Genomic DNA, 18,371 nt, shown 5'->3' on the forward strand with positions numbered 1-18,371 from the left:
AACGTTTCCTCCTTTTTTTTTTTTTGAGACACAGTCTTACTTTGTCACCCTTGGTAGAGTGCCTTTGTGTCATAGCTCACACCAACCTCAAACTCTTGGGCTTAAGTGATTCTCTTGCCTCAGCCTCCCAAGTAGCAGGGACTATAGGCACCTGCCACAATACCTGGCTATTTTAAGAAAGGGTCTTGCTCTTGCTCAGGCTTGTCTTGAACTCCTGAGCTAAAGCAATCTACCTGTCTTGGCCTCCCAAAGTGCTACTATTACAAGTGTGAGCCTCTGCACTTGGCTAATGTTTCCTCTTGAGGAAAAGGTACCACTGACAACTACTTAGAAATTTGAATTGACATATTCAGCTTCTTTTAATCAATGGTACTTTTTTTTTTTTTGTTTTTTAGAGACAGAGTCTTACTTTGTCGCCCTCGGTAGAGTGCTGTGGTGTCACAGCTCACAGCAACCTCCAGCTCTTGGGCTTAGGTGATTCTCTTGCCTCAGCCTCCCGAGTATCTGGGACTACAGGCACCTGCCACAGTGCTTGGCTAGTTTTTCTATTTTTAGTAGATTTAGGGTCTCACTCTTGCTCATACTGGTCTCAGACTCCCTCAGCTCAGGCAATCCACTTGCGTTGGCCTCACAGAGTGCTAGGATTATAGGTGGGAGCCACTGCAATGGTTCTTTTTTTGAGCAACAATTTGTGGACAGAAAGTTTAAAAGACTTGCCCAAGATCTCCTAGATTCTAAATGCAGAAAGATATTTCCTATTTACAGAAAGGAAAAGACCACCCATCCAAGAGACACTCCAGTGCCTCCTTGCTATCCGGGAGTTTGCGAGGTATAGAGAGACACAACAGTGAGTGGAGTGCATGCCACCACACACAGCCTGGGGAGGAAGAGTGAAGAAGGCGTGATGAGATGTTAGGAATAGCTATCCCACAGATAGTGGCCCTGAAAGAAAATATTTTAATAGGGTCTCACTCTGTTGCCCAGCTGGAGTATGGTAATATCTCAGCTCTTTGCAGCCTCAAACTTCTGGGCTCAAACAATTCTCCTACCTTAGCTTCCTGAGTAGGTGGGACTACATGCTCACGCCACCATAACTGGCTAATTTTTCTATTTTTAGTAGAGATGGGGTCTTGCTTTTGTTTAGCTTGGTCTCAAATTCCTGGCTTCAAGTAATCCTCCCACCTTGGCCTTCTGGGTCAGATGAAAATTTTCATGATAAATTATTCATTTCTGTTAAATCATATGTACCAGGAAGCTTTTTGCTGTCTGTTCCTGACAACAGCATTCACACAGGGAAAATTGTTTTTTACTGTAATGCTATTTTTAAGTATAATTCTTTTAACATTTAACAGAAAAGTAATGTCAGTATTTGAATATGTATCCTGCTCTTTGACACTTTGGAAGTCAAGTATTTCATACCGGAGAATATTCTTGGTGCTTTTAATAAATGTTTGCCACAAATAGTTCCATTACTTACAGTGAATGTGCCATTATGCTCAAGGCTCTTGTACAGGTTTTAATCTCAGCATGAAAGGTTGAACACGGGGCATTCATTGAAGATAGGAGTAACGTAGCCAAAACTATCTTTTTTGGTAGTAATTATTTTCTTTTTTATGACTAGGAAAACAAAACAGTTTTACTGGGTTTATTTTTCTAATATCTAACAGTTTTGAGAACTCCAGATAGAAATGAGAAATATAAGTAAAGGCTTAATAAGAATAAGACATAGGACATCCGAGAAGTATCTTTGTACTCATATTGCTCATTTTTGGACTGCAGGTAGAAAAACAATTTTTTTTTTTTTTTTGAGACAGAGCCTCAAGCTGTCGCTCTGGGTATAGTGCCGTGGCATCACAGCTCACAGCAACCTCCAACTCTTGGGCTCAAGCGATTCTCCTACCTCTGCCTCCCAAGTTGCTGGGACTACAGGCACCTGCCACAACACCCGGCTATTTTTTTTGGTTGCAGCCGTCATTGTTGTTTGGCAGGCCCGGGCTGGATTTGAACCTGCTAGCTCCGGATTACATGGCTGGTGCCTTAGCCGCTTGAGCCACAGACGCTGAGCCAAGAAACAAATTTTTTACCAGCAAGTGAATGATTTTCTGAACAAAAATGGTGTGTAATGGATTTCAGAGAGTTGAGTAGGGATTGAGTTTCTCTGATTGTTTATTTGATGTTACTGTGTGGAGTGTGGTGGTATACAATGGGACAATTATGATAAGATGACTTTCCTCAGGAAGGTGTGACATTGGAGACAGTCTCTCCCAGGCACAGCAGGTGAAGTAGCTTGGGCTTCTGGCTATGTTGTATACACAATAGTGTCTGCACACTGGATTTGCCTCAAGATGGCCTTGGGGTGTAGGGTGGGAAGTTGTGGTCACCATTGAGTCTGGATAATGGAGACATTGAGGGCTGATTTATGAGGTCGGAGGACTAAGTTCAACAACTCATCCTAGAAAAAGTGCTCCATACCTCATTGGTAATTATCACTACAGTCTCCTTTCAGGGATTTCCCTGGGGGAGCTATGCATTGATGCCAGCACTTAGTCCATCCTTCAAAGTACTTTTTCTAGGATGAATTTGCGAACTTAATTGTCAAACTTTATATGATGACAGCGCTGATGACCATTCCAGAAAAGAGCTCCAAAATTGCTTTACTACCATGAGCTGGTGGTAAAGGGTGGCTCTTAGTGTTTTCCAGAGGGTCAGCATGGTACAGTTAAGATGAGGAGCTTTGTAGAGCCAACAGAGCTACTTAGCTCAGCCACACCACGTGGCATGTTCCTTAACCGTGGAGTTTGTGTTCTTGTGTATGAAATAGAATGACACATGGCAGGCATGGTATTTGTCAGGATTAACTGTGTTCTGGCCCCAGAGGCTGAGGTAGGAGGACCCCTGGAGGTCAGGAGTTTGAGACCAGTCTGAACAGGAGCAAGAGCGAGACCCTGCCTACTAAAAAATAGAAAAATTAGCCAGGTGTGGTGGGTGTACTGGTAGTCCCAGCTCCTCAGGAGGCTGAGACAGGAGGATTGCTTGAACCCAGGTGTTTGAGGTTGCTGTGAGCTAGGCTGATGCCATGGCACTTTACCCAGGGTGACAGACTTTGTCTCAAAAAAAAAACCCCAGAAATTTATCCCTTTAAAGTTCTAGAGTTCTAGAGGCTGGACGGAGGTCTGAGGCAAAGGTGCTGGCTCTCTCTGAAAGCTGTAAAAGAGGGTCCTTCCTTGCCTGGAGATTGTGGTGGTGGCCCACCGTCCTTGGCATTCCTTGGCTCTTAGGGGTATCGTTGCAGTGTCTGCCTCCCTTGTCACAAGTCTACCCGTCCCTTCTCCCTGTGTGTCCCCTCTGCAGTAGGACCTAGTCTTAATTAACTGCATCTGCAATGATCCTCTTCCCAAATACGCTTCACACACTGAGGGGATGGGGGTTAGGACTTCACCCATAGCCCTTGCTTGTAGACATAGCACTAGAGAAGTGTTTCAGAGCTCCTTCATTCTGGCGTCTAGCTCAACCACTGGTATCTGGTGAGAGCAGGGTGGTGGCTCCGTGTCCCTTAGAGCTACTGGGAGAAACACTCAGAGCAGGTGCCTGGGAGTCAGTGTGAACAGAATGTGCAGGTGACAGCTCTGAGAAGATCACACGGGTCGGGAACTCATGGGGCCCTTGGGGCCACTTGTGGCCTTCTGGATCCCTGAGTGTAACCTTTTGACTGAATCCAAATTTTATTAAATCCTTTATTAAAAGGATTTGCTCCGTGAAGTTTGGATTTGGTCAAGGGGCTGCACTTGGGGATCTGGATGGCCACATGTGGCTGGGAAGGCTGCGGGTGCTTCTCCTAGAAGAGTGTCTTGGCAGCTCCATTGTGGCCCGAGGTCACTGGCCTATCTTAGAGCAGCACCTTCCTCTCCACCCTGACTGAGTTGTCTTATCTGCACATGGAAGAGGTTCTGAGCTGAACACGGGTGACACTTGGAGCTGTCCTCAAGAATGGGAAGAGAGTATTCCTGATGTTAAATTCCTCCGGTAAAGAGGAAGGATATGTTGTGCATTCTTAACGTATTTATTAAATCTTGCGGGTTTTTCTTAGCTAAATTTGAGTAGAATTTTGTTTCCAAATGTTCCTGGGTTGTAGACCAGTAAAGCTGTCCTTTAGATTTCCCAGGGTAAGGATTACAACAGCCCTGAGAGTCATCACGGCAGTTTATGAAGTGTGGAGTTGGGCTGACCCATAGTGCTGTCCTTGAGGAGAGGATGGAGGCCGGACCCTTCCCTGTGCCTTCTGGCAGATGGGGGTCTCACTGGTGGACATGGTATCACAAGTCTTTAATACACATTGTGTAATTTAGGTATCTTATTGTTTTCTCTTTCTATAGCTGTGGACAAAAATTTCTTTCTTCCTAGTTTAGACTTCTCCCTGTTAGATTCTCTTGACTGCCGAGGATGGTCTTTCAGGTGGGGTCCCAGCATTGCTCAGCCTGCAACCTGTTAACATGCAGATTCTCAGCCCTTCCCCAGGCCTGCTGAGTCAGCTGCCCTGGGCAGGGCAGTGAGCTGGGATCTGACCGGCCCTCCAGGAGAGTGATGTAAGGAAGATTGAGAAATCTGGCCTTAATGTATCTCCTCATTCTTTGTCATGTAGTATTCTTTGTGTGTGTGTGTGTGTGTGTGTGTGTGTGTGTGTGTGTGTGTGTGTGTGTGGTTTTTGGCTGGGGCTGGGTTTGAACCTGCCACTCCGGCATATGGGACCAGCGCCCTACTCCTTGAGCCACAGGCACTGCCCCATGTAGTATTCTCTTAAACAGATTTCTAGAAACCAGTGTTATGCTGGCTCTGGCTGATGTGATTAAGGTTGCTTTCCTCCTCAGTTATACTTACTAAGGGTTTCTTTAATACGTCTTTCCTTATTAAAGTGTTTCTTGACTGTTAATGTGCATGTGATGGAGAGTTACTACCCTGGGTGGAAAAACTGAGGACCACAAGCTAATGTATGTGAAAGATTTTTAGAAATTATTGCCTTAGAAAAGTTTACCTCTGATGTCAGTGTTTATAATCTTTATAGGAAATATACATGACAAACAGTTTCACTTTCTGAAGATCGGACTGGAGTGTGTTACATTGATTTACATAGTGAAAATGAATGATTCTAAATTGCTTGGTTCTGAGAAATCCAACCTTTATTTCTCTCCTGGGTTGCTGCCCTTCCCTGCTGCCCTTCCCTGCTGGACTTTAGTGTTGTGTTGGCACTGTTGCAGAGTTCAGTTGTCCTCGGTGGTGCTGTGCTTCTAGTTTGTCACAGTTTGGTGCTCTAGTGAGTTGAGATCTTGCTGGTACCGAATTTTGTTTTTGTCTTTCAGTTCACTATTTGTGCCTACATACAGTTTTACAAATTTGAATTTTACATTTTATATTTTCCATTTTAGTGTAGGAAAAATGATGATGGAGACACAATCATTGTGGTTGAAAAGGATCATTTTATGGATGATTTCTTCCATCAGGTAAGAGCATTTAATGAAACCCAGTCATAGACTTTTCCCCTTAAATGTAGTTATATTAATGTAATTGTGCATTTGTCATATTTGAAATAATGCTAAAATAAATATTTTTGAAAGTTGGTGTTTGAATGATGTAAATTCTCTGGAGTGTTTTAGTTAATATTGAGAAAAATGCAAATCATTGTTCCTCATACTTGTCTTGGAGGGCACTTGGGTGCTAGTAGTAGAACTGTGGGTATAGAGTGCAGCGAGTGCCCTCCTCCTGGGGTGAGGGTGGGGTGCTGTTGCCAGGCAGTTCTGCCTACTCTTGGCTCAGACATCTCTCTGTGACTTGGAGTTAGGGCTACTCGGCAGCCCTTCCTCCCTTATAGGCTGCCTCCCCTGCCACCCCCTGGATAGATTTTTTAGAAGTTCTCACCATCAGACCAATGGTTTCTCCGGATGGAGGGCTCTGTGATCCTCAGGAAGTGGTGATCCTGGCAGAAGAGGTGGAGCTTGGCCTTGGGGTACTGCTGGGGGTTAGGTGTGCAAGGCTCCCATGGGCACTGCTGCTTCTGCTAGAGACATAGAGAAAGCTCCTGGATATTTTCTAAAATATCTGATTTTAGAATATACATATTTGCTTATTTAAAGACCCTTAGCAGGCAAGTCTCAGTGGTCATCCAGGGATGGCATTTTGAAATGTGGGAAACCTACAGTTACATACTGCCAGTGCCACTGCTTGTGTGGCTGGCGTGAGCTCGGGTGCCCCTGTCCTGTGGACTTGCCCTGGTACTCTGCCCCAGGCCATTCTCTGCCCTCTGACCTCCCCAGTGCTGCTCTCAGGCTCAGGCCCAGTATAAATTATCAAACCCAAGTAACACTTGGTTTCACGTGGGTCTCACATTGCATAATTTCAGATTTTTGAAATTGAGTTGCAGAGCAAATAATCTGACTTTGTTAAAGATGAAGAAAAGAGGCTCAGCGCCTGTGGCTCAAGCAGCTAAGGCACCGGCCATATATACACCTGAGCTGGTGGGTTCTAATCCAGCCCGGGCTTGCCAAACAACAATGACGGCTGCAACCAAAAAATAGCTGGGCGTTGTGGCAGGTGCCTGTAGTCCTAGCTACTTGGGAGGCAGAGGCAGAAGAATCGCTTGAGCCTAGGAGTTGGAGATTGCTGTGAGCTGTGATGCCACGGTACTCTACCCAGGGTGACAGCTTGAGGCTCTGTCTCAAAAAAAAAAAAAAAAGATGAAAGAAAGAATACATGTCCAGTGTATTTTTTAATGATGGACATTTCATTTGCAGGACTTGTTTTGATTATGCCGAATCTGGCAAATAGTTCAGTCAAAAGTCTAAACTGGTCTATCCATGCATGGATTTGAAAATTGGTAATGTGTTGATCAAAATACATCAAAAGTTCTCAGTTTTTCAGATTCAACCAGAATTTCCGGAACTTAGTGTAAGCCTAGTTGTTACTTTTCGAGTATTTGTTGTTTCCTAATGAGATTAGTACAAGAATGTACTTTTAAGGCATGAAGGAGTTAAGATACAGGATTCCCTAATTTTACTTCTTGGAAATGAAACTCTTTTTATATATTTTTTGTCTTTGGTTTCCCTACTCATTTTGATAGATTATTATCTTTCAGATTTTACCCCCATACCTGGTTGCTTAACTCTTCCATGCAAATTCCTTGTAAAAATTTATTTCTTATTTTAAAGAATCTCCTAGCACTGTTTTATTGATTGATTGTAGAGATGGAGTTTCGCTATCTGTGTTGCCCAGGTTAGTCTTGAACTCCTGGGCTTTAAGCCACTCTCATATCTTGGCCTTCCAAAGTGCTGGGATTACAGGCATGAAGCCACCATGCCCAGCCATGTTGCTGTATTTAATAACAGAATTGCATACAGTAAATCACTGAATGCTGTTAAGCTGTGGTCTCTGTTTATTTGGTGTTAACCCCTCTTTGCTGTTAATGTCTCAGGGATGTGTGCAAAACAGGTTCCTCATTGACCTCATTTAGATTCTAACTTAAGGTCAAACTTCTGTTTGTTAAATAATTTATTTTGCAGTTGATTGCTGTGAAATGACTTCTTAGATAGAGAAGCAAGTGATGTTTGTTAATATAATTGCAAATATCATTTACAAATATAATTACAAATATGATTATATCATTAATATAATTTCAAATATTTTTAGAAAATGGCCTTTATATCTTCAGTGTCACATAGAATGTTGCAAAATAAATGGATTTTTGCCCATGACCTCAGTTTGGTTAAAGGCTAACGTAGTGCTGTGAAGGATGGCCAGGGAGTCTCCTTTTTGTAAAGATAATTTATAATGGATAGAAAGAGACCTTGTGTCTTCTAATTCCTAGACATAAATGGTAGCTGTCACCATTGTTATGGTGCTTCTCTCTCTCAATGTTGTGTGCAGCCCAGAGATTTCCTGTCTTTTGGAGCCACACTGGGGCTTCTGCTAGAGCTATCAGTGGAATATATTGCAGAACTCTCCAAGAGTTAAAATATGTTCTATTTTCTGACATTCTGTGTAGCATAGAATTACTTTAGAGATGATAAAATTGGCAAAATGGGCTGGACCTGGTGGCTCAACACCTGTAATCCTAAGCACTCTAGGAGGCTGAGGCAGGTGGATTGCTTGAGCTCAGGAGTTTGAGACTAGCCTGAGCAAGAGTGAGATCTCATCTTTACTATAAATAGAAAAAAACTAGCCAGGCATGGTGGCAAGTGCCTGTATTCCCAGCTATTCAGGAGGCTGAGGAAGAGGATCACTTGAGCCCAAGAGTTTGAGTTTGCTGTGTGCTATGATGATGCCATGATGCTCTATCCAGAGCTACCCAGGGTGACAGAGTGAGACTCTATCTCAAAAAAAAAAAAAAAAAAAAAGATGGCAAAATGAAATATTGATCGGTGCACTAAACCCAAAAGACCATTACTGTAGATAAGGCTTCATAATGAAATAACAAAATTTTTAAAATAATCAGTTTTATCATATATGTGAATTATATAAAGTCCTATGGAAATAGGGTATACATGGAAATAATACCCAAGCTTAATGGAATGGTGGTTAATGTTCTTCTAAAAGCAGGATTCTGTGTTCGACTGTCCTTTAATACTCTGACTTTCTAAATGTGGTCTGAGGCTTGGACTAGGGCTTACTGGGGGGCCCTGGAACCCTTTCTAGTGGATCACATCAAAACTATTTTCATAATAATACTAAGATGTTGTTTGCCTTTTCTCCTCTTACTCTTTCAAGATTGCACAATGACAGTGTCTCAGGGATAACACACTGAACACAGAAGGATGTATGAGAGCAGGGTGTCTGCAGGAAGATGAAAAGGTTTATTATGGTTTATTAAAAATGTAAATCACTGGTCCTGGTTTTTACTGATTAAATTACTGGGGTAAGTTTTTTTCATAAAGATATGTCCTTCATGTTAATATGTGTATTAGTTTCCTAATTAGCACAAACACTGTGGCTTAAAACATCACATATTTATTATCTCATAGTTCCAGAGGCCAGAACTCTAAAAGGAGTCATGCAGGTCATACGCCACGGTGGTGCAGGGCTGTGTTCCTTCTGGAGGCTCAGGAGTCTCCCCCGTCTTTTCCAGCTTCTTGAGGCCACCTGTGTTCTTGGCTTGTCCCTTGTTCTATCTTCAAAGCACAGCATACAGCTGCTGTTTTCATTGTCAACTCTCTGTTTTTGATGTCAGTCTTCTTGCGTCTATTTTGAAGGACTCTGTGGGTACACTGGACACCCCCAGATAATCTGGGGAAATCCCTATGGCCAAACTCTTAACTTCCTCCTGTCCCTTTGCTGTGGGAGATGACACATGCATGTGCTCCCAGTCCATGGGCGTGGACATGCCCATGACACGCAGTGGGTTTGTGATTGGCACTTTAAAATGAGAGGAGGGGGTCAGGCACGGTAGGGCATGCCTGTTATCCTAGCACTCTGGGAGGCATAGGCAGATGGCTCACCCGAGCATAGGAGTTCAGAGCAGCCTGAACAAAAGTGAGATCCCATCTCTACTAAAAATAGAAAAACTGAGGCAAGAGAATCTCTTCAGCCCAGGAGTTTGAGGTTGCTGTGAGCTATGATTCTGCGGCACTCTACCCAGAGCAACAGAGTGAGACTCTGTCTCAAAACAAACAAACAAACAAACAAAAACAAAAAAATGAGAGGAGGAAGCAGCAGCAGTGAGACGTCTTGCCCCAGTGGTCATACGGCTGCTCTGTAGCCTAACCTCCCCCTGCTCTGTCTTCTACGGACACCTATGCAGGTAAGGGATCTCACTCTTGTTCAGGCCACTTGGATGGTCTGGTATAGTATCCTCATCTCAAGATTCTTAATATAGTTATAGCTGTAGATTTTCTTTTGCCATGTAAGATACCATTCATAGGTTCTAGGGTAGTAGGACCTGACCGGGTTAGGGGACCATTATTCAGCCTATCGCAGAGGGCTTTGGAGAGAATGTCACGAGTCCCTGTGGATATGCTAGCAAGTACGTTACATCTGGAAACAAATACTGAATAGTGTGAGCCGTTGAGAAGCCCAAGGTAATGAGTGTGGAGGCTGGCTACCTGCCCACGTGAGGGTCCTGCCGGCTCCTTCTGCAGAGTGCATTACTGTTTACTGCACCAAGTGATGGCATCAGTAGGGGAACACTTCCATTTGGTACAATCTCTGGTGATACTGTGACTTGATTGTAGGAATCTTTATAACTCAGTAGGTTTTTCCAGTGAGTATTGATTGATAATGCCTTTGTTATAAATGTAGAAACATTAATGTGAAACATTTCTCTTAATTTTATAAATTGGGCAGCACCTGTGGCTCAACGGAGTAGGGCGCTGGCCCCATATGCCGGAGGTGGTGGGGTCAAACCCAGCCCCGGCCAAAAACTGCAAAAAAAAAAAAAAAAAAATTTTTATAAATTAAGTGATACTAATTTAAGAATGGGAAAGGCTTTTATTTCTTTAGGTGGTAATTATTCATTGATTTCCTTCCTATTTTCTTCCCTTTTTAGGTAATGAAAAGTAGCAAATTTGCATTTGCCACTTTGTAATGAGTCTTTCTATTTGTCCTAGGTTGAGGAGATTAGAAACAATATCAGTAAAATAGCTCAATATGTGGAAGAAGTAAAGAAAAACCACAGCATCATTCTTTCTGCACCAAACCCAGAAGGAAGTAAGTTGATGGCTTTAAAAAAAAGTTTTTCTGTCCGTGTTCCTCTTTCTCTTGCTATCTACAGCTCAGGTCTCAGGCCTCACTCCATGTTAGATGGAGCTGGGAGTGCGTAAAAACAGTACTTATGCCGGGCAGCTCTTGGGCATTCTGTGGCCATGGCCTGAGGTGAGCTGGGTTTAGGTGGCTTTTCAGAGCTCTCAGCCAAAGTCTAGTGTGCAGCAATGACCACTGGTGTGGAGTATCCACAAGAATACATGAAAATCCACCAGTGATTAGACTTGCAGTCTGGAGTATATCCACAGTTAAGCAAGGATGATAGAATTTTATGTGTAGAGCACAGTTAATAAGAGATTGATTTGGAAAACATTACTTGTTGCAGCAGGTTTGAAGATGAAGGCAGACTGAGAGGTGTCTTTAAGTCATAGGAAAGCTTTTATGTGCATTGTGCTGTTCTCAGGGTCTACTGAGGATAGCATATGAGCAAGTGATTTTAAATTAACTCAGCATCAGGGGGTTGGTAGTTATGAGGAAGTGTTTCATTGATTTGGAGTGATAAATATTGAAAACTTTTGAGTGGACATGAATCTGAACATGCCAGAGAATCCACACATCATTTTGGGGGGCAAATTGACATCTTAACAATATTTAGTCTTCTAATCCATGAAAATGATCTATTCCTCTACTATTTAGGTATCTTTAATGTCTGTTAATAGTGTTTCTCTAAAGGCAGTGCCTGTGGGTCAGTGAGTAGGGTGCCAGTCCCATATACTGAGCATGGCGGGTTTGAACCCAGTCCTGGCCAAACTGCAACAAAAAAATAGCTCGGTGTTGTGGCGGGCACCTGTAGTCCCAACTCCTCAGGAGGCTGAGGCAAGAGAATCGCCTAAGCCCAAGAGCTGGAGGTTACTGTGAGCTGTGCTGTCACAGTACTCTAGTGAGGGCGACAAAGTGAGACTCTGAAAAAAATATAGTGTTTCTCTGGGGCCAGGTGAAGTGGCACACACCTGTAATCCTAGCACTCTGGGAGGCCCAGGCATGTGGATTGCTTGAGTTCAGGAGTTCCAGAGCAGCCTGAGCAAGAGCAAGCCCCTGTCTCTACTAAAAATAGAAAAACTAGCCAGGTGCAGTGGTGGGTCTCTGTAGGCCCAGCTACTTGGGAGGTTGAGGCGAGAGGATACTTAAGCCTAAGAGTTTGATGTTGCTGTGAGCTGTGACACCAAGGCACTCTACCGAGGGTTACAAAATGAGATTCTGTCTCAAAAAAAAAAAATCGTTGCATTGGGTGCATTTTGAGGGTCTCACACATCCTTTGTTATATTATTCCTAGGAAGCTGATGTTTTGCTATTGATGTAAATCCTGTCTGCTTTAAATTTCATTTTCTATTTGCCTGTTGCTGGCATATAGAGATACAGTGATTTTTGTATATTGATCTTGCATTCCATTACCTTGCCAAATTAGTTATTCTAACATTCTTGGTAAATTCTGTTGGATTGTCCCTATACCAGTCATGTCATCTGTGTGATGACAATTTTCCATTCAGCTCTTAAGCTTTTTATCCTTCACTGACTTATTTCGATGACTTTCAATACAGTATTAAAGTGGCAAGGGCAGTGCCCTTATTCACACTCTCTGAGGAAAATTGAAAGCAAATACGTTTTTTTGTTGGAGGATTATTTAATATAATCATACATTGAAAAAAATAAGGACTTAGTATTAAATCTTAACATGTCCTATGTCTTGTAAGGTAGTATTTTGAGCTTCGATAGATGCCCATCTATGATCTAGAAGAATGTTTTCCAAAATGTGTTTCTGTAGGCAGAGTCCTTTTTCAGGTCTAAGCAATTGACTTAGGTATTGCATCAGTTACTTGGTGTAAACTAGGAAATCTCAAGCTTAAAGGTCACCATGATAGCTTGTTAATTCAGATTGCTGGGATGCATTTCTAGCAAAATTTCTGATTTTGAGTAGGTGCAGGATGGAGCCCAAGAGTTCAAGAATTTGCTTTTTTGCTAAGCTGTCACCTTGAGGGTGAAGCTGTTAGCCTGGGCACTACACTTTGAGAACCACTGGTATAAGCAGTAGTTTTCTTCTGGGGTTGGAGGAGAATAACTTGAATATTTACTAAGAATATATTTCATTTAAATGTATTGGACATTATTTTTGTTGGATGTTATAGCTCAGATATCTTGTTTTAAAATTTTCAAGAAATAAAAGAAGAGCTTGAAGATCTGAACAAAGAAATCAAGAAAACAGCTAATAAAATTCGATCTAAGTTGAAGTGTAAGTTTAATGTTTTATGTTTAATTATTGGTGGTGGAGGTATGGGTAATTGTTATTTTCTTCTGCATAGGGTTTTTATTTTGCATTTTTAAAAATTAAAATCTTGACCACTTAAAATTATTTGTATTTCAAAGTTCTAATTCATATTCAGTAAGAGTGTACATTTGCTTATAAATTATTATACTGTTATTTCTTAGGACATTTTGGACTAAATTTCAGGTATTTGTGGTTCTTTTAGTTGGTTGGTTCTTTCAGATTCGCAGTCTAACTCAGCGTATCTCGTGGTGCCTGACCCTTAGCTTCAGGAGCCGTTACCTCCCAAGGGATTTATGGCTTTTGTACAAGGCTTAACCCAAGATTCCTTTTTTTTTTTTTTTTTTAGATTCCTTTTTCTTAATGTGGTAGAAAGACATGTCATACTTAAGTTTTACAGAATGGCATCGAAATCAAGAACAATTTCTGTACAGATTATAAAATACTTTTGTTCTGGAAACTTCAGACATGTTTGAGCTGGAGATGCTGCCACAAGTGCCCAGCTCTGCAGCCCACCCCACCCTGACATCTGTGATTTCATCAGTGCATATTTCAGAAACACCAGGGTTTTCTGCAATTTAGATATAATTGTTCTGCAAAAGCACAACAATTATATCTAAACAAAATTAAATACAATGACTTAATATAACTATCTAATCCAAGGTTATATCTCTCTAGTAATCTTAACAATAATTTTTTTGAACAGTTTTCTTGAATTGGATCCCAGATAAGCAGCAAACCCTTGATTGGTTGATATTCTTGTTAGACTCTTTAAAATCAGTTCTTCCTCCATCTTTCTCCCTCTTGAACTTTTCCTTTTGATTCCTGCAGAGCTTGCCATGTTTTGGGCCCTGCCTATATTACCCCATGGTGGTGTTCATAGGTCCTGCTGTCTTCTCCAAACTTGCTCTAATTCAGGTGGTTTTTGTGGGGTGTTTAAAGCAAAGAGCTAGCATCTGGTGACCAATGTTATGGTTGCAGTAAGATGTATACTGGGCTGGTGGAGCACACCTGTAGTCCCAGCTACTTGAGAGGCTGAGGCAAGAGGATGACTTGGTCAGCAGTTGACTTCTGAGTCGTCTTTGTGACCACATGGTCTTTGGTGGCCTTCTTGCTGTCTGTCACCACAAGATGATCCATGCTCACGTTGTACACTTCCTACCCCAGACCTGGGCTCAGTTGTTTTCCTAAGGAGTCCCACTTCTGTCATGTGGAATGGTCTTTTTATTTTTTTTTCTTAGTTTTTTAAAAAATTCTTTTCTGCAAAGGGACAGTTATTCTTGGATAAGATAATTGGTCACCAGAGAAGCAGCCAATTGCAGATCTCTTGCGCTAACAGGAATTTCAGGCTTTTCCAGCTTTGCAGTCTGCTCATCATGGACTCTGTCACTTGTTCAGTTTCTTGGTTCTTCTGCTGAAGGGGCTTTCCAGGGATCCACCTGCCTCTGCTCCTGCCTAGGCCCAGCGGGGAGCTGTGCTTGGACTCTGCGTTGGCTTTGTCCAGTTTCCTTCTGTGTAGCTTTTTAGGGCCTGTTCCCCTTGCTCCCCTCTGGCTGAGTGATCCTGAGCACATTTGTTCATGGCTTCTTTATTCCTTGGAGCCCTCCATAATGTCTTCCAGTTCTCATGTATCCTCAGGGGATTGTAAGGGGTCCTTTCCACAGGCTCAGGGCCAGCCAGGTCTGTTTTATCTCCATGGTCAGTGGCTGGAAGCTCTTTTGAAAGGTCCTGTGTGTCCTTTATGGGGGCAAGACATGATTGCAAGAGGGACTTTACCTAACATTGCAATCAGTGTAACCTGGCTTATTGTACCCTCACTGAATCCCCAGCGATAAAAAAATAAAAAAAAAAAAGAAAGGTCCTGTGTATCGTTTGTTCATCTACAGTCATTTGAACAAAAGTCTCTCTTACTCAGCCACAGTTTTCCTCATCTCCACGATGTCTTGCTGGGTCTCTTCGTATTTTTTCTTCCCTTTGTTTGCTTCAGTTTCTTTAGTGATGGTCTTGTCTCTGATCGTGGTGAGCATGGCCGTCTTACTGGATTCACTGATTCGCAATGGGGGCTCTTGCCACCACAGGACACGACACAGAGGCCATTCCCTCCTTTTCTGAAGGTTTAGAACAGGCGTCCTCAAACTTTTTAAACAGGGGGGCAATTCACTGTCCCTCAGACCATTGGAGGGCCAGACTATAGTTAAAAAAGAACAAACAACTATGAACAAATTCCTTTGCACACTGCACATATCTTATTTTGAAGTAAACAAACAAAACTGGAAGAAATACAATCACACCGCCTCATGTGGCCTGCAGGCCGCAGTTTGAGGACCCCCCTGGTTTAGAACAGGTCTCAGATGAACGTTCTTCAACAACTTTGGCTCTAATTCTTCCATCAGCTTCTTGTGATGATTGGGTTTTGGCCCCAGCTCCTAATGATCCTGGTGGTGAGTCCCAGGATTCCTGGAGAGGTGATTTAGTGAGGGTTTCAGCTTCAGGGGTCTCAAAATTACCTTCAGAGTCCAAGCTGAAACTCAAGGATTTGGTCTTGGCTTGTGAGTCCTCCTCCTCAGGTTGCCTTGTTCACCACACATTGGGGATAGGACCTGCCAAGGCTGACCATCACAAGCGTAGCTCCTCCAGCTCCTCGTGGGAGGGTCAGAGGGAAGCCTTTTTAAGCCTTTCAAAATGAAGACAACCTGTGACAGGTGCCAGTTACGTGTTTCTAGCTGAGGCCAGGCGTGGTGGCTCACACCTGTAATCCTAGCACTCTGAGAGGCTGAGGCATGTGGATTGCCTCAGCTCAGGAGTTCCAGAATAGCCTGAGCAAGAGCAAGACACTCTCTAAAAATAGTCGGGTGTTGTGGTAGGCGCATGTATTCCCAGCTACTTGGGAGGCTGAGGCAAGAGAATCACTTGAGGCTGCCCTGGTGGCTCATGCCTGTAATCCTAGCACTCTGAGAGGGAGGTGGGTGGATTGCTTGAGCTCAGGAGTTTGAGACCAGCCTAAGCAAGAGTGAGACCTCATTTTTACGAAAATAGAAAAACTAGCCAGGTGTTGTGGCTACTGTAGTCGCAGCTACTCAGGAGGCTAAGGTAAGAATTGTTTGAGCCCAGTAGTTTGAGGTTGCTGTGAGCTATGACTCTGTGTGGAGCATTTACTCCTGCTAGTGACCGCCTTCCCCCTCCTCCTCCCCCTGCTCTTCCTCCTTCCCCTCCCCCTCCTCCTTCTCTTCCTCCCTCCCCCTCCGCCTCCCCCTCCTCCCTTTTTCTTCCCCCAAACCCTGGTGGCACCTAATGGCAGAGTAACTTTTCCATTATCTTCCTTTGTGTAAATATGTGTGGGTAGATACATGTATATTTATCAAGAGCAGTGACTCAGCCTCCCCTGATGGATGGTCCTTTTAGTGTTTTATTCTAAAAGGACACCTGTAATTAACTTTAGTTTTATGAAGATATGCTTCAAAAATAAGAAAGAAAAACAATTTTAAGTTTGGATCAAAAAACTTTCATTTTTAATTAAAAAAGCAACTCTTTCTTGTTTGTTTCCAGCCATTGAACAAAGTTTTGATCAGGATGAGAGTGGGAACCGAACTTCAGTGGATCTTCGGATACGAAGAACCCAGGTTTGATATCAGCCTTGTTAGACTGAAGAAATGTTAAAGAATGAGTCTTTTTACTTCTTTCAAACCCAAAATAATTTCATCTTTACTGATGTGTTTATCCTCATAACATTTCTGCATAAAAGGATAGTTAGTAGAGTGTGTCTCCTTATTTTCAGCCCATCAGCAGAGTTCTATTCTGAAGAGTAGAGAATTATGCATAGGACTTAGTGCTTGTGATTTATGCAGCAGCCAAGAGGAGCCCAGAGCAATTATCCCTACTTAGCAGAGGTGATGAAGCTGCAGGCTCTGGAGTCAACCTGCTTGGGTCCAGCCTGGATTAGTCTTTATCAATAAAACTTGTGGTCATGGGCCAGTTGACTTCTCTAGATTATGGTTTTCTCTTCTTTAAATGGGGATGTGAATAATACAGTAGGGTATTGTGAGAACTGAACACTATAATGTATGTAAATTCTAAGCACAGATTCCGTCCTAGGACGGTGCTGTTGTTGTATTTTCCATTGGAGGGAGGAGTATGATGCAGTTTGTGTCTCCAAATGTTCCATTGTCACATGTCACTTTCAGTAGAGGACGTGGCCCTTCCATGTCAGTGTGATGTTTTTCTGCGTTGCAGCACTCGGTGCTGTCTCGAAAGTTTGTGGAGGTCATGACCGAGTACAATGAAGCCCAGACTCTGTTCCGGGAGCGCAGCAAGGGGCGCATCCAGCGCCAGCTGGAAATCAGTGAGTAAATGAAGATTCTGCTTTTGTTACATCTGTCTTCCCTGAAGTCTCACTTCAAAGTTCAAAAGAGGAATTTCATTTCTGTTTTTACCAATATTTTAAAATTGAAGACTTTGTATAGCTTCCTTTTCTTTGAATCAGCCAAGCCTATTATTTATATCTTTCAGAAAATTCTGAGTGGACTTTAAATTACATTCTAATTACCTCTGCTTTTAAAGTTTTAGCCAGATTTGGAAAATTTTCGTTTATTTTTTCTTAGTGTGTTTCTACCCTTGTGTCGTGGTTGGGAGATGTCTCTGGGGGTCTCTCCTGTCACTACCCTGGGCTCCAGACTGTCTCTTCAAGTGTCTGTGTAGCTGTCAGCCCTAGAAGCCCGAGATAGTGTCTCCCTCAGGCAGGGTGGCTTGTGTATGTAATGAAGGTCAGTCAGGTTTGCTGCCTAAGCTCGAGGCTCTTCAGCTGTGACACAAATGCCCCTTAGGAACAATTTCCACCTAGGCTGCTCAGCACCCCCCATCCCAAAAGGCTCACTTTATGAGCCGTATGCCACCTGCCGTGCCCTTGTCTTCTCTGATCCAGGGTCCTCGGGTGCCGGGTGACATTTGGATTGTTTCCACTTTTTGGCAATTATGAATAATGCTGCTCTGAACATTCATAGTAAATGATACTTGAATTATTACAACATTTATCCATTTAATTTTGTGTTTTGTGGCACAGACCCTGAAAAGTTGTAATTATAATTTCCAAAAGCTTATGTACATGTCTCTTAGAAGGCATTAACACATTTTACTTAAAAGGAAAATATTAACCACCGAAACCTGGGCAGTGTTACAGCTGCTGACGCTAATCACGTGGTTTCTGCTTGTGTCTGCGTAGTGGATGTCCGCGCAACCACCTTTTCATACACCAGAGCTAAACTTGTAAGAAAACTGATGTGACAAAACATTATCATCCAGTTCCTTTTAATAGTTGTTTCTCACTAGTACTAAAATGAGATGTTATTATTTATCGCATTTATGAAGTTTTCCTGAG

At 42.7% G+C, this 18,371-nt stretch overlaps 1 protein-coding gene across 7 annotated transcripts in view; it reads left to right on the forward strand.

Moving 5' to 3' along the window:
- The window catches only part of STX2 (syntaxin 2), a 33,464-nt gene that overhangs the window by 3,535 nt on the left and 11,558 nt on the right, over positions 1 to 18,371 (forward strand). For 6 of the 7 annotated variants that reach the window (XM_053589214.1, XM_053589213.1, XM_053589219.1 and 3 more), the window contains exons 2-6: positions 5,421 to 5,495; positions 10,587 to 10,686; positions 12,893 to 12,967; positions 16,547 to 16,620; positions 17,231 to 17,339. In XM_053589214.1, the coding sequence (XP_053445189.1) occupies positions 5,421 to 5,495; positions 10,587 to 10,686; positions 12,893 to 12,967; positions 16,547 to 16,620; positions 17,231 to 17,339 (433 nt within the window). Of the gene's footprint in view, positions 1 to 5,310; positions 5,328 to 5,420; positions 5,496 to 10,586; positions 10,687 to 12,892; positions 12,968 to 16,546; positions 16,621 to 17,230; positions 17,340 to 18,371 lie in introns of those variants that run through there. The other variant, XM_053589215.1, reaches the window with a different exon arrangement.

Source organism: Nycticebus coucang, chromosome 4, assembly GCF_027406575.1.
Source record: "Nycticebus coucang isolate mNycCou1 chromosome 4, mNycCou1.pri, whole genome shotgun sequence".
Classification (NCBI taxonomy): domain Eukaryota; kingdom Metazoa; phylum Chordata; class Mammalia; order Primates; family Lorisidae; genus Nycticebus; species Nycticebus coucang.